This window comes from Cercospora beticola, chromosome 6 (genome assembly GCF_033473495.1).
Source record: "Cercospora beticola chromosome 6, complete sequence".
In the NCBI taxonomy this organism is placed as follows: Eukaryota; Fungi; Ascomycota; class Dothideomycetes; order Mycosphaerellales; family Mycosphaerellaceae; genus Cercospora; species Cercospora beticola.
Window position 1 is genome coordinate 974,597 of NC_088940.1, and position 19,292 is coordinate 993,888.

Consider the following 19,292-nt stretch of genomic DNA (forward strand, 5'->3'; position numbering starts at 1 on the left):
AAGTAAGACGAAGAGTTTGAGCGAAAGTTTTGAGTTTGTGCTTTGTAAATGTATAGTAGAATAGCAGAACACAGCCTCCTCTGACGTGCAGGAAGAACGGCTTCTGTCGGTTTCGAAACACGTATTTAATCTTCTGCTTGTAGGGACGATCTGACATAACCTGGTTACCGTGCTCTCCGTACAAGGGATATGCTTCGCCCGGAATTGGCGCAGGCAGGGGGTCATTTCTTAGAGCACCACGCCGCCGCGAACGATCGCTGTCATTCGACCATCGACGTTCGTGCACATGCTCTTGTCCAAAAGGCTCTTCTGCGGAAGTCGGTATGGCCGAAGGTATAAAGAGACGAAGCCATGCTTTGCACCGATCATGGTCGTGTATGCTGTCGAACGATACCGCAGTAGTAAGTTTCGTTATGCTATTGCATACTCATCACTATCAAACCAGTACGCGCCCAAACCGTGGACTTTTTTGTGAGAGCTCGAGAAAGTGAGTGTAGTCCGACGGGCCTCTTGGCGGAAGGTGGTTGATATCGCCGCCGGGAGTCATGGAGCTTTTCAGTCTAGATTGGGGCGCAATGGAGGTCGTCGCTGCTGCGGCTGGCATCCACCTTGGTGAAAGACTTACGAACATCCCGCCATCCACGCGGCCGTGAACATTCGTGATCGTCCTTGGCGCTAGGGATGGTAAGGTTCTTGATCAGTCAATGTTGCTTTACTTGGAATCTGTCCAGGTGCTGACTGAAACTGCCGACCAGGTTGTTGCCATCGCGGCTGATTGGACGGGCAACAGTACACCCGCCAGGCATCAACTCAGGCCAACACCAATGCATGACTTCTGACGAGAGGGCTCTGTGAAGCGATACCACTTCCCCGTTGTTCGATGTGTTGATGAATAGCAAAGAGGAGCAAGAACGACGCCAAGCTTGCCAGCTTTGCAGCTCAGCAGCCCTCCGCAACCTCTGGCCAAGCGGGCCTTTTTCGGCCGGCCAGCTGCACGCCCTACACGATACACGGGCAAGCTACATGTATATAGCTCGAGATTTGCTTCCAGCCATATTGTAACCTCATCCAAGACCTGATCGTATCAAGCCTCACCATGTCCGCAAACAAGAAAGTCATCCTCACCGAAAACGCTCCCCCGCCACTTCCTGGCGTCCTGAGCCAAGCAATCGTCGCCAATGGCACAGTCTACTGCTCTGGTTCAGTAGCCGTGGACCCAGCCACCGGCAAGCTTATCGAAGGCTCTGTGGCAGACCGTACCCACCAGTGTATCAAGAATTTGACAGCAGTTTTGGAAGCCGCAGGGACGAATATCGAGAACGTGGTGAAAGTCAATGTCTTCCTCGATGACATGGCGAACTTCTCCGCCATGAATGAGGTTAGTGATCAGCCGTCAGTCTACGTGATAAGCGAATTTTGATGTAGTCTCCAGGTTTACAAGCAATATTGGGGCGAGAACAAGCCTTGCCGAACATGTGTGGCAGCGAAACAGCTTCCACTGGGCACGGATGTGGAGATTGAATGTATTGCAGTGCTGCCGTAAGTATGTGGTGTCGTTCATCTGCTATGGAAAGTAGCTTTGAGCTCGAACTGACCCATTGTTACAGAGGAAACTCGAAGCTATAAAAATGTCTGCCCATAAATGCCATTCATGCCGTAGACTCAATAAAAGTGAAAAATCAGTATCGTCCAGACATGAACACATTTTCATCCAGATTTTCCCATCGACGCCGCGCTATGTTAACAAAACAAAACAGAATCAGGAGTGATATGTGGTCGGTGGAGGATGTTTCGCAGGGTCGTTGTAGTATATCATCCCACTCGACAAATGTCTGCTTTTGGAACGTTTGTGTATATGAGGCTTCCAAGACTTCGAGTTTGACTTTGACGGAGTATTCCCAGATGAAGAGGAGGGTCTGCCAGACGAGCTGCTTGGTCTAGAGCTCACTGGCGAGATCTTGTCCTTGATCTTGCGTAAGATGCTAGGAGACTTTTCTTGAAGGGAAACGATCCTTCGGTCAGCGTATGCAGCTTGTTGTGATTCTGCCACGGAAGGCTCATAGCCCAGCGAGTGGTTGATCCTGGAATCGGCTCTGCTCTGAGGTCTGCCTCGTGGGGTGCGCGGAATGTTTGGTTCGGGAGAGGCGTCCGAGACAACTCTTGGCGGAGCGAAGAAGTCAGCGGCCTCCTTGGTGCGCATCAGGAAATGTTGAGGCACGGGAGGGTGCTTGTTCGAGCCGCGTCGAGCTTTCATCGGCTGTGAAGTCGCTTCTGGAGAATCCCTACTGCCAGGGAAGAATTCTCGTGGCCTTGAACTCGATCGAGGGAGAGATTGCTCGGTACGAGGACTACTCGTGCGTTCACGCGTTCTTGGCCTCGCCCGGTCGACTTCCAAATCTTTGAACGGCAGATGGGGCGAACTCTGACTTTGCATGCTCGCATGACCACTGAGGATTGGCACATCGTCGCTCTTTCTGGCTGCACGTGGCGCGCCAATATTGCTCTTACGCTCGGCAAACAGCTGTTCGGACTTGTTCGTGATGTCTCCGTATGCAGCTTCGAATTTCGATGGATCCATAGAAAGATCTCCTTCCAGCCGTGACCTAGTATTCAAGAGTACGGAAACGCGCCGATCGTAGTCTCGCGTGATGTTCTGGAACTCCTCAGCGTGCTTCAGAGCTATTTGAGATTTGCGTTTTGTGATGCGTTTGTTGTAATCGTCGACCAGCTTTTGTTCAGCTGTACGAAGCGCGACAGCAGTATCCATAGGCAGGCTGGTCAGCATTGCCGAGCGTTCGGCCGGGTCTTGAAAGTCTGCGCCGTATTTCGCAATAAGTTTCTTGCGGTCTTTCACGAACTGAGCGTGCTGTTCGGAGCTGATGATTTGCTCCATTGTGTCCTTGTCCTTCGCGAGAGCTGCGACTTTGGCGTTGTAATCTGCCTGCAGTTCGTCTTTGGCTCGTTGAAGTCCACTAACATGCTCATCGATCTTACGTGCGAACAAGGCCTCGTTGGCGCTGATCACACTGCCAAGCTCCGACAACTCTGCTCGGGCATTATCGAGATAGTCTTCGAAAGAACGCGATTGCCATGCTGCCTCAACGTCCGCGCGAGCTTGTCTGACGCCTGGACTTAAAGGTGTCATGGGCCTTGACGAGCTCGTGTTGCGGCGTGCGGCTTTGATCGGCGTGAATGAAGCCATGTCTGCTTTGGGCTCGACGGGCATGTCCTCAGTCTGCACCAAGGCGTTTGAAGAGCTTCGTGAACTTTCTCTCGGCCTAGAACGTTGTTGCAGGAGCATCTCCAGCTCCTTGACCAGAAATTCATTCTGCCGTGAAACTTCGTTCTTTTCCTCCTGCCTTTTCTTGAGCATTGCTTGCATGGTCGAACGTTCTTCTTCAAGCGTGTTGACTTGTGCAACCAATTCCGCAACTTCTTCGCGAATCGCGACTGACGCTCGAGGCGTGGCAGACCCCCCAGAGTGCTTACGCTGCAATTCACGCAGCGATGACTGGACCTGCTCTAGTTGCGTAGTCAGATCGTCCTTCTCGCTGACAAGAGCTGCGATCTGTGCCTCGTTGCCAGATTTGGCGTCTGCAATGCGCTTATCAGCAGTCACGAGCTGTTGACGGAGAGCAGCAAGAGATCGCTCGGCCTCAGCCTGGCCAGTCATGGTAGCATCAAGTCTGGCCTGCAAAGCCTCGACTTCAGCTTTGTATGCTGCTTCTCGAGACGCTCCCTCAGTCTCTCGCTGCAGACGCGTACGTGCTTCAAAATCGGCGAAACTAGCACGATGTTGCTCCGTGAGGCGTGCCATTTCTGTTCGCTGAGCTTCCAAGGTGCGAGCGCGCTCCTGTGTCAGAGCATCTTCGTGCGAGGCGAGAAGTGAATTACGGTCGCGTTCAGCGGCTTCCTTCGCCTCGTTCAACGCCAGCTCCAGATCCTTACGGTGAACACGCTCCAACTCCTGAAGCTGTGTTCCTGACGCCTTCTCAGCTGCTTGACGAATATGTGACATTGCGTCTTGGTGACGCTTTTTGAGATTCCGGACTTCAGCCTGACTGCCAGACCGCGCCTTTTGGACTGCAGTTTCAAGAGCGGTCTTGTGTTGCTCCTCAGCAGCTGCAGCCTGCTCGTCAGCCTCACGGCGAGCGTCAGCGATTGCTTTTGATATTGCGTCGGCATGTAGTTGGTCTAACTCCTTAAGCTTTGAAGCAGCGGATGCATCGTTGTTGGAAAGCAGCTCCGTCAAAGACTGTGCGTGTTCAGCCTGCAGTTCCTTCAATTTGTTGGCCCACGTGCTGTCGTGCTCTGCAATAGCTCTGGTGTGGCTGGTCTTTGCTTCATCAAGCTGCACCTTGAGCGTCGCCTGCAGTTCATCAACAGACTTGCGGTGCATATTTCTCGTAGCATCGAGTTCTCCCTCAAGTGCAAGTCTGACACTCGCAAGCGCTTGTTCGTGCTCACTCCGAAGTCGTTCAAGCTCGTGCTGTGCCTCTGAAAGTGCTTTGTCGTGCTCGAATTTCATCGTCGTGATTTCAACTTGGGCCTTTGCTGCTGCTTCTGCCAATCTTGCCTCGAGTGTTGATCCGCCTTCAGCTCTCGCAATCGCCAGTGCTTTCATGTTGTCGTGACGCATCCTCTCGATGTCGTCTGCCGCAGCCTTCTTGCTCGCCTCAAATTCCTGCTCACGCTTACTCTGTCGTTCTGTAAGGGTTAAACGCAGATCGTCCAATCGTTGTTGATGCTGGCTGGCCAGTATCTTGAGCTGCTGATCATGTCCAGTTTGCAATTGGTGAAGAGCCTCTCTGTGCATGGACTCTGCAGCTGCCTGCGCCTGACTGTGCTCACTACGAAGGTCCTCCAATTGTGACTCGCCTTTTTGACGCGTCTCTGCCAGCTCGGCATGATGGTCCATTTCGCGATCACGGTCCGATTTGTTTGATCGTTCATGCAGTCTAGCCAATTCTTCCTCGTGTTCCTGAGTAAGCTTTGTAATCGCAGCTTTGTGGTCACGTTCCACAGATTCCTGCGTCGCGGTCTTGATGGCATCGATGTGCGCGGAATGTTCAGACTTGATCGTCCCAATCGCTTCACTGTGCTCCGCCTGAAGTTGAACTAGTTTTGCATCGTGGGCAGCGACTGTCTGCTGATGCCGGGCGGCCTCATCACTCAGACTAGCGTTGATAGCTTCCAGTTCAGCGCTGTGCTTGGTTTTCAAGTCCTCGAGGAGAGCATCATGGGCTGCTTGTGCCTTGCCTACGCGCGACAATGCGTCTTCGACTTCTTGGCGCAATTGGTCCTTCTCCGTTGCACTCTTTGTTTGGAGATCCTCGATTTCGGCAGCCCATTTGAGTCGAGCCTGCTGCAGTTCTTCAGCGTGGGCATCACGAATCTGTTGTGTCAATTTCTCGTGTTCGGCAACCAGGTCACGTTTCACGCCCTCGCCGTGCTCACGACTTGCATTGATGGCCGACAAGTGCTCGGACCTCAGCCGGCTAAGATCTTCCTCCAGATCGCGCACGATCTTGTCCTTAGCGTGCTGATGTGCATGGTGCTGGGCCTCAAGCCTGGTCAGTTCATCGCCATGCTCCGCACGCGCTTTCGCCAGGGCTTCTTCGTGAGCGCGAGCAAGCTCTTCCTTCAGATCGTTCACGTCTCTCTCCTTAGCTTGCTGTTGAGCGTGATGCTGAGCTCTCAGGGCCTGAAGTTCTTTGCTGTATTCCGCGCGTAGTTCCGCCAGGGCTCCTTCATGGGTCGCAGCAGTACCTGTCGAGTGAGACGTTGCCTCCTCGAGTTTTCCCCGCAATTTTGCTTCTGCCTCCTCGTGCCTGGCCCGTGCTTCCTGTCGGTCCTGCTCGTGTTCAGCGACTAAGTCCGCCAGCGCCTTGCCATGCTCCGTGGTCTTGCACTCGAGTGCGGCTACGTGCACGTCTTTTAGACTTGCTATTGTCCTCTGGTGGTCTTCCTCGAGCTTTGATACTTTCTGTTCCGCTGCGGTCGAAGCAGCACTAGTTGCCTCAGTATGCTTCGCCACCAGCTGTCGTACTTCGGCCTCATGTTCAGATTTGATCGAGATCAAAGTCTGCTCGTGAGCTGTCTGTTTCTCTTGCAGTTGTCGTTGCAATTCAGAAATTTGTTGCTGGGTCCTCGTCCTTTCTTGCTGCATCGTCTCAGCATGCGAGGCCTCGGTATCAGTGAGACGTTTCCGACTGGCTTGTTCGATCTCGCCTTTTTGCTGCTGTAAGACTTCGAGCGCATTACGCAAGGACGATGCCTCCTCCAGCGAATCATCACGTTTCTTGCGTAGTTCTTCTAAGCTATTCTTGACCTCGTCCAACCCAGCGCTTTTGGTTCTAAGCTGTTCGGCGTGAGCAGCTCTGGCACCTTTCAGCTCCACCTGAGCTTCTTTCTGCGCTGATTCGCGTTCGGTGCGCAGGCTAGTGAGGAGGTTCTGGGCATGTTCTTTGCGAAGCTGATCCATTTGATTCGAATACTCATCCTTGAGCTCTGCACTCTCGTAAGCGTGCTGATCTTCACTTTCCTTGAGTCTGGCAGCCCCTTCGTTACGGACGCGCTCGAGTTCCACCTCATGCGTGGCTCTGAGCTCGTCAGCGGTCTTCGTGGCCTCTTTGTACTTGAGACCAAGGTCGACAGCATGTTTTGTGGCCGTTTCGTGCTTGGTCTCGACTGCGCTCAGTTTCTGTTCTAGGTCCATGTTCAGCTTTTCTCGTTGGGCCAATTCAGCAGTCAGACTGTTGCAGCGACCGTGGGCGTCTTGGAGCTTCTCCTGCAAAGCCTTCTCAGCGTCACTACGCTCAGCAGTGAACTTCTCCAGGTATGCAGCAGCGTCTTTGTTCTCGCGTTCCAGCTTTGATAGCTTCGCGCTAGTGTCCCGAAGTGAAGCCTCGACATCCGACTTGAGTGCGTGCAGTCGTAAGATCTCCTCCTGAGCAGACTTGTGCGCAACATCTGTGCTTCGCTTCTCGGTTCGGAGATCGTCAAAGGCCTTTGACTTCTCCTGCAAAGAGCGCGCACCATCCTCAATCTTTGCATTCAGCTCTTCAACCCATTTCCGAGTTGCTTCCAGCTCGTTGTTGAGCGAAGTCTTCTCCTTCGTCGCTCGTGTTAGCTGCGCTTTCGTATCTCCAAGCTCACCCTTGAGCCTCTCCTTCTCGCGAACAACATCAGCTTCCAGTTTGCCCGTCTCAGTGGCCAGTTTCTCTAGCTCGGATTTCAAAAGATCCCGCTCCTCTACAAGATGATTTGTTCGAGCCTTCGCAATCTCCTTCTCCTCAGTCAAGCGATCCAATCGCTCTTCTGCGCTCTGCAAGACATGGTCGCGGTTGTCTCTCTCTTGTTTCAGCTCCTGCTCCAATTTCGCTTTTTCCGTCTGTAGTCTGTTTCGCTCGTCATTGAGTAAACGCTCCAGTCGGTCCTTGTCTCTTTGAAAGGTCTCTTCCAAATGCGCTTTCTCCAAATGCAAGGCGTCTCTTTGCCCTGTCAACAGATCCACGCGCTCTTCAGCGTTCTCCAGAAGGCTTTCGAACCTCTCCCTTTGGATCTCCAGGGCTTCATTCGCCTTCTCTAGCTCTTCGTCGCGCTCGTCGAGCACGCTTTCAACCTCACTCTCACTCTCAGTCCCAGGATCAATCTGGCTCGCCCTCCTGACCAGCGCATGCTCCTGTTCCTTCGCCTTCTCTGCAGCTTGTTGCTGTTCATACTTAATTCTCCTCTTCAGAGCATCGAGCTCGTGGAATATGTGCTCCTTCACCACAGGCTCCTGTTTCTTGTTCCTGAATACCACAGCGGTTATGCTACCAGATATCTGCTGTCGGTTGCTTTCGGCACGCGTAATCAACCTCTTTATGTGCTCAATCTCTTGACTGATACTCCTCGGTCCTCCCACCACCGTTGAATGCGATGACTCTGGTCGCTCGGTAGAATCGCTCCATGCTCGCGAGGGCGGCCGAGAACTAACGTGAAAGGAGCCACTGGCTGAGCGCAAGATGCCAGAATCGTTCATCGTTCCAGTGCTTGACAGACTATGACCAAGCTGGTGATCTTGCCATCGTGGGTCGGCAATGCTACGCCTTGGGCGTCTATTTCGGAAGAATGCCTGTTCGCGCGGATGGCGGTCTGTATGGATTACAAGTACTTTCTAGCCCAAGAGGACAAGCCAATGCAGAACTGTCCAGCCCAATGCAGGATCCAAGCTAGTGAGTATGCAGAGTGACTACACGTCGGTTCATGCCGAGTCAGTTACGAAAGCATATCGCACTGTCCAATAGACAAATGAGAATAGGGAGTGAAATGTGAAGAAGCTCGAAAATTGTGAAATGGGGTACTACCGGCTCTCAAGTGAGCAATCTATGACTATGACATGTTGAAGGTTGATGCAGGCATGTTCGTGGTGAGGCTGGGTAGCTGATGGCTCTCTCCACTGCTGGCCCGAGACTGGGTCTCGGCGCGGTGCGTACCTCCGACCTGACCTTGCCTGGCCGTCTTCACCCGGCATATCGACATTGTGTGCTGTCACTGCACGCGCCGTCATTGAGTAAACTTGCGTTCAGCTGGCCGAACGACAACGCAAGCATTGCCCACCAACCCTTGCCTTGCTTCGGTCCAATCTTGGCTTGAACTGAACAAGTTTGCCAGCAGCAGGCTAACTAGTCGCTTTCAAGCAAGGGCAAGATGACGGTGCTGCGCCCTCTACGCAACTGAGTTGGATCGAACTGGTTTGGCTCTGGTAAAGCGCAAGTATGGCTCACAGCGATCGATCATTTACATGAGACGCAGTGGGAGAGTTCGACCCATCTGCTTTAAAACAGTGATTTGGATGCACGAAGAGTACAATCTCAGAAGGTACAGTGTCGGTGTCTTGATACGAGATGAGCCAGTACGGGAGCAATGATTCTTGCGTACCGAGCGTCTTCGTGACTATGTGAATGCTTACTGCATCGACTTTGTGCTCCAAGCCTGTTTCGCCGCCTGCCTCAGTGGCTGCCTCCTAGCATCAGACTCGAGAACAGACTCGTTCACGAGCTCGCTTTATGTAGGCACGCCGATGTATCTGCAGCATTGACAACAGACCTGTTCCGTTCTGCAATGTGCATCGAGACGCTGAAATATCGGTCCCGCCAATCTGTAATGCTTGCCAGCCGTTCCGATGTTCGCAATATCCGCGAAAAGTGAAGCATTGAAAGTGGCGGCTGTGGTGCGCATTGCCAGTACATGGTGATGCTCAGATCTCTTTCGTAGAGACACCACACCACCAGCCTGTCCCTTCCGAATGCTGGTCATCGTGAAATGATATCCACCCGCGTGCACTATGGCGACATGACCTGTGCGCCGTCCCAATGCTGCGGGTACCATGACCCCAATAAAAGTACATCCCTCTGACTCCATCGTCCGTGCTCTTGTCCGAGGCTATGAGTTGATGGCAGAGAAGCCACCTCCTCCACGGGTAGCCTCAACTTCTGCGGATCTATCTCCGTTCTCTTGTGCGTCCTTCACTCCCTCCGCTGTCTCTCCTCCTGCCTCGCCGTTCGCCTGGCTAGTGCCACTAGGTATGCCAGTAGGGGGTGGCCCATATGGGGAGCCGTGGGGAAGGGCAGGCGCGGAGCCTTGACTGGGCAGCGTGCGTGCAGGAGCGGGGTCTACGTATGCGAATCGTCCATCTTCCAACATTGCGTTAGCATGGACCAATTGTCCATTGGGCCCTTGCACTAAAGGCGTTGGCGCAGACGATTGGGGTTCAGTTGACATACCGGCACCTGGCGGTGCGTACTGCACGTGTTGGAACGTGTTTGATGGTGCCGCCGCACCTTGCCCATGTGAGCTCGATTGTTGTCGCCGTCTCTTGTCACGATATGGCCTGTCTGGAGGCGGAGTCTGCATCCCCTCATCACCACTACCATCGCTGCCGTCAATGTTCGGTTCTGCGCGCTTTCGAAGCTCGTCTAGCAAGAATGCTCTCTCTAGGCGCATCTTCATGATGGATCGGTCTAGTCGCATTCGTCTGATTTTGAGGTCATCGTTCGCAGATTCGACTTCGTTGAGGCGGCGTTTCAACTGAATGCATTTGCGGTAGTAGGCTTTCTCGACACTTGGCGCAAGTGGTGTGCCTGGCGGCGGTTCTGCAGCACGTCAGTCGGCGTGTCTGTCGCGTACGCGAAGCTGATACACTGTACCTCCTGCAGGCATGGTGGGCTGTCACTGTAGCTCTGAGTGTGGTGTGTGATGTTTGGATGTGCGTTTTGGTGATGATATGGGTGTGTGCGGTGCGCGAAGGTGTAGGTGATTATGTTGCGTCGGCATGTGATGGAGGATCGTAGGTCCCCTGCCTAGCGCGTGTGGTATAGACCCACATCAGCTCCACTTCCCACCTTCGCACGTGCCATAGCAAACGCGATCTTTACACGTCATCATCTCACAACGCGCTTCCGCACGCCGACCATCTGGCACCGTACGATAGCTCATGGCTAGGATCGTCGCGGGCAATGCCTTTGACGCGTGGCTAATTTCACAGCATGATGCTCAACCCCCAGAATGGGGATGAGCACAAAGCCAAAACCGCAAGAAGCTGTCAATAAGCTGTCAATAAGTTGCACGAATCAAAATGTTCAAGTGTCTTCAACAAACAGAGTGCATCGAGGCAAAGCCGCAGGAATTGAGACACCTATACCCTGACGGAGCTGAAAATGCAAGAACTTTACGCAACCATCGAAGAGACGGCTCTGGGCTTCGTCGCCTCTGTCGGGAACGAGACCCGCGATCAATATCTGGCAGCTGAATTCGAAGCAACCTATGCACCCTTGCAAGACGAGATACCGCACGATATTCCGATTGGAGAGCTGGACAACCCGACCTATACGCACTACTTCAGCTCTCATCTCGACAGACTATCCATCGAAGCCGACAAACGCCTCTTGGACAGTGTCATCGACCCCAAAAAGCGCAAAGCTTGGCTGTGGTATCAGCTGGAACTTGAGAATGCCGAACAGCTCTTGGGTGCTCCATTCGAGAAAGTTGTGATGGAAGTCATCTGGATGATCGAATTCACTGAGGATGGGAAGAAGATTGTTCGATGCAAGCAATATCTCGATACTGTGGCGTGCGATACGTTCTTCCCGGAACAAGCGCGTGCTGTAGAAGCTGCCCAGGAAAGCTTTCCAGCAACGGACTCGGATGCCGATGAGGCTGCCCACATTCAAGTGACCTCACTCACTACAACTGAAGATGAGGACGCTGCCAACGACTTTCTGCAGGGACTGACAGTTTCGCGGAGTTGATCTCACCTCGTGGAAGGTTGATCATGTCCGCTGTCTTGCCGATTTGTCTTGCACTTCGTACTGCATGCTTCAGGCAGGGCCACCGATTCGTAGTTAAACAGTCGATTGCGGAGATGTGTTTCAATTCTTGGCAAGAATCGATACGGGAAACAGTATTCATTCAATTCCTTTCATTCTTGCACGAATTGTCGTTCTTGGTTACGCTTTTGTGCTTATGAATGTACCCGGCCGGATCTGGACATCACAAAGAACAAAGCCTTTGAACTGATAGATCCCTGTTTCGATGAACTCGCGGTACTCGAATATGTGCACAATATCACAAGTTCACGAATACGACATTGCCCTAGGCCATAGCCATGTCGCAACACGCAGAATTCGATGCGTTCCGAGAACACCTTAAGTGGGCGCTAGAAACTGTCGATGGACACAACCTGCATTCCTATAGGCACGAAGCAGAGCAACGATGGGAGCAGTCAATCACTCCAGAAGACCGCACCCGCTTCGCAGAGTTGGCCAAGCAGGCGGAAGACGCCTTGGCCTATACTCTAGATGCTGATTCAATCTTATTGAATATGGAAGAAGATGGAGACTGGGAGGATGGGAAATGGCCAAACATGCTGACTTGGCCTGTTGTCGCCCTACACGACGAGCAAGTCAACGAGCTTCAGGCTTACATGCGGGTGCAAGAGAGCTATATGTTTTGCTTGCAGACAGTCAGTCGAATTTTCTCCGAGCTTACGTATGGATACGTCAAATACAAGTTGGACCACATCTTCAAACGCCTCTGGGATGATCTCGCAACATATAACGACTATCTCGAGCTTTGGAATCCGCGCTTGCAAAGGCTCAAGGACTACTGCGGCAGTCCGGAATTTGTCGCTCGCATGGCGCCCTCTAGCGTAAAAAAGACCACCTCCCTCTTCGTCGAGGCAGACGAGGGGAAGATCTGGACACAAGCAATAAACATTGCACCAAACAAGGGGAATAAACTGTCTCTATGGGTAGCATACAATCAAGCCGGACGCCTGGTGGACCGATACGTTCTCAAGCGTGATGTGGAAGAACCTGAAAAATACAACAACAAGAGACATTGGATACAGAACGACGATGGCATTCCCGTACCAAATGAGTTTTGGCTACAGAACAAGTGTTGGGAAAAAGATCAAGGCAGCTTCGTCCGAATTCGTCAATGTAGCTGGAAACCCTTCGTATGCGAGTACAAGATTTCATACTGTCCCTTCGGCGACCTCATGGACCTACAGAACCAATTCGAATGGTCAGATCCAGTGCCAGAGCCCATACTCTGGTACATATTCGAAAAACTCGCTCAACAATGCGTAGCAATGGAAGATTCGTATGGCGATCCCAATGAGAAACAGATCGTACATCGCGATATCAAACCAGAAAACATATTCCTCGATCTTCCCAATCCGAACTATTTCCCAGCATACCCGGAAGCAAAATTAGCAGACTTTGGACTCGCAATCGAGACTTCTCAATACGACGACACGAATCCACATACCATGCAACACACCGGTACACCACCTTTCTTGGCCCCTGAGCAGAAAATAAACATCAAAGGCCGCGGACCACTTGGTCAAGTCCAACCCGAGAAAATCCTATCGCACACGAACGTGTGGGCCATGGGCTTGGTGATGCTGGAATTTGTTAATGAAACTCCTATAGGTGATCAAAAGCAATACATGGGTGGGCGCGCAAGCTACTATGCCCCGGATCGGACGGCCAGAGCAAGATACTCGCCGAAACTGTTGCGACTTATTTCACAGTGTTTAGATTTCTGGCCAGTGGGGCGAATTCCAGCAAGAGGGCTGCTTGCACGAATAGTGGCTGACAGGCAAAGGGCTCCTAACGGGGTCGGGACTTATTGTCAAGCTGCGGCGAATGGGCAGCAGGTGGAGGGGAGATCGCAAGAATGGAGAAAGGGGCGAGAACGTTACAAGTTGATGATGGCCAATTGAATGGAAGTCAACCACTGGGGAGATTGTATGTTCGATATGGAATAAGAATTCACTTCAGATGCTGTATAAAGCGCATTCATCATGCAGACTTGTCTTCGAAATACTTCAGATCGAGACCTTCCATCTTGCCATCGGCTCGCCAATCTTCCAAAATCTTCAGAAATGCCGGTGAGCCACCACCGTAACTTGCATTGCGAGCCCCTGTTTTGCTTGGTGTGCCCTCGTTGTTGTAGTAGCCGGGCGTGCATTCCTGCAAGAAACTTGCTCTCAGAAGTGCAAGCTTCTCAATAGTCGCAACCCACTGATCCTCGGCCTCGCGTGTCGGCTCCACTGTTCGAGCGTTCTTCTTCATAGCTTCTGAAACTACGTACGCGAGGTGTGTCGCCTGCTCTCCAGTGACATGGACGAAGTTCGGAGTTAGAGCAGCTTGTACAATTGATACGAAGAAGCAATTTGGGAATCCTCGGGTCGTCCAACCGTGAAGGGTTGATGCGCCAGTAGACCAGCAGTCTGTGATTGTTTGACCGTCTCGGCCATAGATCTCCATGTTGGTCCTGTGACTCCAGTCTGTGGCCAGTTCGAACCCTGTAGCGTAGATGATGCAGTCAATCTCGACTTCTTTACCATTGGCCACGATACCCTTCTCCGTGATGCGCTCAATTCCCAGGCCCTTGGTGTCGATCAGGTGAACGTTGTCCTGGTTAAATGCTTGTAGATATTCATCATGGAAGCATGGGCGTTTGCAAAGCTGATTGTACCAGGGTTTCAGGCTTTCGGCGGTCTCCTTGTTCGTCACCACCGAGTCTGCACGCGCTCGCACCTCGTTCATCTTCTCGAAGTCGGCCAGTTGACGCTCTGCCGCTGCTTTCTCCGGGTCCGTGATGTCCGCAGCTCGTCTTGCGAGAAGTTTGTGTAGGATGTCAGTCCATCCATCTTGAACGTGATCTTCTTCCACCACACCGCCGTTGACGATGATGTTGAAGTTGTCCATACGCTCCTTCTGCCAGCCGGGCTTCAGACTAGCGGCCCAATTTGGGTCTGTTGGGCGGTTGCCTCGGACATCGATCGAAGAAGGAGTGCGCTGGAAGACATAAAGCTCCTTGGCATATTTGGCCACATTGGGCACAATTTGAACTGCTGTAGCGCCTGTGCCAATTACTGCAACTCGCTTGTCGCCGAGCTTGTGCAGGTCTCCAGAATTATCACCACCTGTGTAGTTGTAATCCCAACGAGAAGAATGGAAGCTATGACCTTTGTAGTCTTCGATGCCCTTCACGCCAGGCAACTTGGGACGGTGCAGTGGGCCTGCAGCAGGAATAACAAAACGCGCTCGGATGTCATCACCACGGCTTGTCTTGACTGACCATGTTGCCGAGTCCTCGTTCCAGTGTAGTTCATGTACTTCTGTTTGGAAAAGTGTGCGTTCGTATAGCCCGTACTTCCGGCCGATCATCTCAGAATGTTTGAGAAGTTCTTTAGCTCGAGCGTACTTTTCTGTTGGCATATAGCCGAGCTCTTCGAGGAGCGGCATGTAGATGTACGATTCAATGTCGCATTGTGCTCCAGGATACCCTGCCGCTACGTTAGTAATCTTACAAAATTCCCCAGGTTATGAGGAGTGCTTACGATTCCAGTACCAAGTGCCTCCAAAATCGCCAGCTTTTTCGATGAGACGAATGTTAGAGACACCTGCTTCGATCAAGCGCACTGCAACAAGCTGTGCGCCATACCCTCCGCCTATGATCACCACGTCGTCGACCTCAGTGATTGGATCTCGTTCGAAGGGCTGACTCCATGGGTCCTTGAGGTAGTCTGAGAACTGGCCTTTCTCTTCAATAAGACGGTATTGATCGATACCGCCACCGTGTTGAAGGCGTTTGTCGCGTTCCGCTATGTACTTTTCTTTCAAAGCAACCGGATCGAAGGGCGGAGGAGCTGGCTCGACTTTGTCAAAGTCTGCTTGAAGATTACTACACACAGGTCAATAAGCACATTCCAAATCACAGCAACGTTGAGACATACACTTGATTCGGCTGGGGGCCAAGAATGTCAACTTTGTCTAGCACTTCTGCTGTTGCCATGGTGGAAGGATTTAAATGCCGCAGTATCGATCTTATTCGGTCCAAGACCATGTGCTAGTAGTATGTGGGGCGTCCTCGCTGTCCTGGGCTGGGCGTTGAGGGCGAAAAGGGAGAGAATGGGGTGCACAACTGGGTGATTGACTTGACAATCAGAAGGAATAGATTCAAATCGAAGAAGCTGCTCACATCGTCTAGTGTGCGTGCACAAGTTGGGTTTTATGTTTGAAGGATGCTCGTATCAGGGCGCCGAGGCAGAGCTGGACTCAGACACCCCACCTGATGCAGCTGCGGCGAACGAGTGCGCGCAACGCGTGCAAGTGTAATAACGAATGCTTGCCATCCATGCTGCGAGCTATCCGGAGTGGCCGCTAAGTACGTTAACCAACGCGTCTGATTCGCGACATATTCGACTGAGTCGCACATTCTATGATGTCTCGCTCGTGGCTGAATTGTGCCGGCTCAATGTGGTGTTGCCTGGCCACTTCTGTTGTGCAATGCGGAGTGCTGCCACCCGCGTCGTGTCAATTCAAGCGACTCGCTCCGCACATTCTGCGATATGCATCGTCTGGTCTGATCCTCCGCTTTGTGAAGCTGCACGTGAGAGACGATGCTGTCGATGCCGTCGGTACTGCCCTCCGAAAGACTTGACCTCGTGCACGGAGTTGTGCACCGATTTACCGCTTCAGGAAGTCGCTACCCCAGCGGTCGAGGTCGACGATAAGCATGCGTGTTAGCATTATCATTTCGTCGCATCATACAGGGCATGGAGTGCGATGGTTGATGAGTGAACAGCGAATGGCAGGGTCGTGGGAAGTTTTGGTACAAGGAGCAGGGCAAACAGCCTGAGGCATCAAAGTCAGATCACGTGCACGGCATGAAACGCATCATCCGCCAGGCTACACCTAGCCTGCTTGCACGTCGCCTCAACACCACCACCATCTCCCATCCACCTCATCCCATCGTCTCGTCCGCAGCCCACGGAGGAGATCAGCAGCCATGGCGGGCAAGAAGGAATCCCTCTTCCGGTCGCAGGAGATGACCCTGACGCAGCTCTACGTGGCCAACGAGATCGGGCGCGAGGTTGTCTCTGCTCTCGGAGAGCTGGGCGTGATGCAGTTCCGCGATGTACGAGAGTGAAGAATGCATGACAAACTCACCTACTGACTATGAGCAGTTGAACCCCGAAACAACTGCCTTCCAGCGTACCTTTACACAGGAGATTCGCCGACTGGACAATGTCGAACGCCAGCTCAACTACTTCCGCTCGCAGATCGAGAAGAACAGCATTGAGATGCGTTCCATCTACGAATTCAGCAACACCTTTGCTGCACCCTCTGCCTCGGAGATCGACGAGCTGGCAGACCGCAGCCAGAGCTTGGAACAGCGCATTCAGAGCTTGAACGAGAGCTACGAGACCTTGAAAAAGCGCGAGACCGAGCTCACAGAGTGGCGATGGGTACTGCGAGAGGCTGGCGGCTTCTTTGATCGTGCCCGTGGCCAGACTGAGGAGATCCGCCAGTCTATCGACTCGTCAGACGATGCGCCACTTCTGCGGGATGTTGAGAACGCCAACGGAAATGCCGAAGGTGGACAACAGAGCTTCAGTGTGATGAACATTGGCTTCGTTGCTGGAGTCATCCCTCGCGAGCGGATGGGTGCCTTTGAACGTATCCTTTGGCGCACGCTGCGTGGCAATCTTTATATGAACCAGTCCGAAATCCCAGACGCTATTCTCGACCCAGAGAAGAATGAGGAGGTGCACAAGAATGTCTTTGTCATATTCGCGCATGGAAAGGAAATCATTGCGAAGATCAGGAAAATCTCGGAGAGCTTGGGCGCGGACATTTACAATGTGGACGAGAACAGCGAATTGCGCCGTGACCAGATCCACGAGGTGAACAGCCGACTGCAGGATTTGAGTAATGTTCTTGGAAACACCAAAAGGACTCTGGATGCCGAGATCACCCAAATCGGACGCTCTCTCGCTGCATGGATGATTGTGATCAAGAAAGAAAAGAGCGTCTACCAGACGCTGAACACCTTTTCCTACGACCCGGCACGCAAGACTTTGGTCGCAGAAGCATGGGCGCCAACTTGCAATCTCGGACTGATCAAGTCAACACTGCAAGATGTTAACGATCGCGCCGGCCTCACCGTGCCGACCATCGTCAACCAGATCAAGACTTCGAAGACACCGCCAACTTACAACAAGACAAACAAGTTCACCCTCGGATTCCAAACGATTATCGATGCCTATGGTACCGCAAAGTACACTGAGGTCAACCCAGGCCTGCCGACCATTGTTACCTTCCCGTTCCTGTTCGCCGTCATGTTTGGTGATTTTGGACACGGAGCCATCATGACTCTTGCCGCCGCCGCCATGATCTACTTCGAGAAACCACTGCAGCGTGGCAAGCAAGACGAGCTTTTCGGCATGGCTTTCTACGGTCGTTATATCATGCTCATGATGGGCATATTTTCTATGTATACCGGATTGATCTACTGCGATGCTTTCTCCAAGGAAATTCCATTATTCAAAAGTATGTGGGAATGGGACTTCCCGGACAACTACAACTCCACGAAAGGAGGAACCGTGAGAGCGCATCGCGTGGAAGGCTACACATATCCGTTCGGCATGGATTGGAGATGGCATGACACCGACAACGACCTGCTGTTCAGCAACAGCTACAAGATGAAGCTGTCCATCATCATGGGTTGGGCCCACATGACCTACTCTCTGTGCCTTTCATACATCAACGCACGGCATTTTAAGACTCCTATCGACATCTGGGGCAACTTCATTCCTGGCATGGTTTTCTTCCAAGGCATTTTCGGGTACCTCGTCCTGACAATCATCTGGAAGTGGGCAACAGATTGGTACGCCATCGGCCAACAACCACCTAACTTGTTGAACATGCTCATCTACATGTTCTTGTCACCGGGCAAAGTTGAAGAGCCCCTGTACTCTGGACAAGGAGGAGTGCAGATTGTCTTGGTTCTTCTTGCTGTGGCCATGGTGCCGATAATGTTGTTCTTGAAGCCCTTCTACCTCAGATGGGAGCACAACAAGGCACGCGCTCAAGGCTACCGTGGCATTGGGGAGACTACCACCATCAGTGCTTTGGACGACGAAGATGAGTCTGGCCACGCAAACGGAGACGCCGGTCGTCCCAGCTTCGCAGAGAGCGACCTCGATGGTGCAGTCATCACTCAGGACATCGGCCACGGTGAAGATCATGAAGAATTTGAATTCAGCGAAGTCATGATTCATCAGGTCATCCACACCATCGAGTTCTGCCTGAACTGCGTTTCTCACACAGCTTCCTATCTTCGTCTCTGGGCCTTGTCACTGGCACATCAGCAGCTGTCCATCGTGCTGTGGACCATGACTCTCAAGAATGCATTCGGGTTTACAGGCGCAGTCGGCATCATGGTCATCTTTGTTGCCTTTGTCTTCTGGTTTGCCCTCACAATTGCAGTGTTGGTTGTCATGGAGGGAACGAGTGCCATGTTGCATTCGCTCCGCTTGCATTGGGTCGAGGCCATGAGCAAGCACTTCATCGGCGAGGGTGTCGCGTTTGAGCCTTTCAGTTTCAAGGCGATGCTAGACGAAGAGCTGACAGAGTTGAAGTAGAGCAATGTTAGCTAGCTGTAGATCTACCTTGTACAAACATCAATCACCACCTGTCCATTCACTTTTCGCTCAAGCATACAGAGTACTGCTTTCCTGCGAGCATAGACCATCTCGGAACAATGCCGCTGCTAGTGCTGCACAGCTGCCATCCGCGCCACGAGCCAGACCCCTGAATAGATCTATATTCGCCGAACCTTAAGACCGCCGAACCTTGTTACTAACACAGACAGCTCAACACCGGCCTGAGATCTTTCTCGATCTCCCGAGCGCGCAAACATGGCACCACACAACCGATGACCAGCAA

At 52.4% G+C, this 19,292-nt stretch overlaps 7 protein-coding genes across 7 annotated transcripts; 4 read left to right on the plus strand and 3 right to left on the minus strand.

Annotated features, from left to right (window-relative positions):
* Positions 1–1,096: 1,096 nt before the first annotated feature.
* On the plus strand, positions 1,097–1,626 carry RHO25_009494 (uncharacterized protein; the record flags this gene model as incomplete). The annotated part of the gene is made up of 3 exons (XM_023601029.2): positions 1,097–1,378; positions 1,433–1,539; positions 1,608–1,626. The coding sequence occupies 3 exons, from the start codon at positions 1,097–1,099 to the stop codon at positions 1,624–1,626; spliced, it is 408 nt and encodes a 135-aa protein (XP_023453383.1).
* A 133-nt stretch (positions 1,627–1,759) lies between these two features.
* RHO25_009495 (uncharacterized protein) lies at positions 1,760–8,026 on the minus strand (the record flags this gene model as incomplete). The annotated part of the gene is made up of 1 exon (XM_023601030.2): positions 1,760–8,026. One exon carries the CDS (start codon positions 8,024–8,026, stop codon positions 1,760–1,762), a length of 6,267 nt encoding a protein of 2,088 aa, XP_023453384.1.
* Positions 8,027–9,429: 1,403 nt separating this feature from the next.
* Positions 9,430–10,206, minus strand: RHO25_009496 (uncharacterized protein; the record flags this gene model as incomplete). The annotated part of the gene is made up of 3 exons (XM_023601031.2): positions 9,430–9,680; positions 9,771–10,139; positions 10,194–10,206. 3 exons carry the CDS (start codon positions 10,204–10,206, stop codon positions 9,430–9,432), a joined length of 633 nt encoding a protein of 210 aa, XP_023453946.1.
* Positions 10,207–10,703: 497 nt separating this feature from the next.
* On the plus strand, positions 10,704–11,294 carry RHO25_009497 (uncharacterized protein; the record flags this gene model as incomplete). Its single annotated transcript, XM_023601032.1, has 1 exon — positions 10,704–11,294. The coding sequence occupies one exon, from the start codon at positions 10,704–10,706 to the stop codon at positions 11,292–11,294; it is 591 nt and encodes a 196-aa protein (XP_023453945.1).
* Positions 11,295–11,650: 356 nt separating this feature from the next.
* On the plus strand, positions 11,651–13,273 carry RHO25_009498 (uncharacterized protein; the record flags this gene model as incomplete). The annotated part of the gene is made up of 1 exon (XM_023601033.1): positions 11,651–13,273. The coding sequence occupies one exon, from the start codon at positions 11,651–11,653 to the stop codon at positions 13,271–13,273; it is 1,623 nt and encodes a 540-aa protein (XP_023453944.1).
* Positions 13,274–13,352: 79 nt separating this feature from the next.
* Positions 13,353–15,405, minus strand: RHO25_009499 (uncharacterized protein; the record flags this gene model as incomplete). Its single annotated transcript, XM_023601034.2, has 3 exons — positions 13,353–14,845; positions 14,900–15,243; positions 15,296–15,405. 3 exons carry the CDS (start codon positions 15,403–15,405, stop codon positions 13,353–13,355), a joined length of 1,947 nt encoding a protein of 648 aa, XP_023453943.1.
* Positions 15,406–16,350: 945 nt separating this feature from the next.
* Positions 16,351–18,988, plus strand: VPH1 (H(+)-transporting V0 sector ATPase subunit a; the record flags this gene model as incomplete). The annotated part of the gene is made up of 2 exons (XM_023601035.2): positions 16,351–16,479; positions 16,529–18,988. 2 exons carry the CDS (start codon positions 16,351–16,353, stop codon positions 18,986–18,988), a joined length of 2,589 nt encoding a protein of 862 aa, XP_023453950.1.
* Positions 18,989–19,292: the final 304 nt, after the last annotated feature.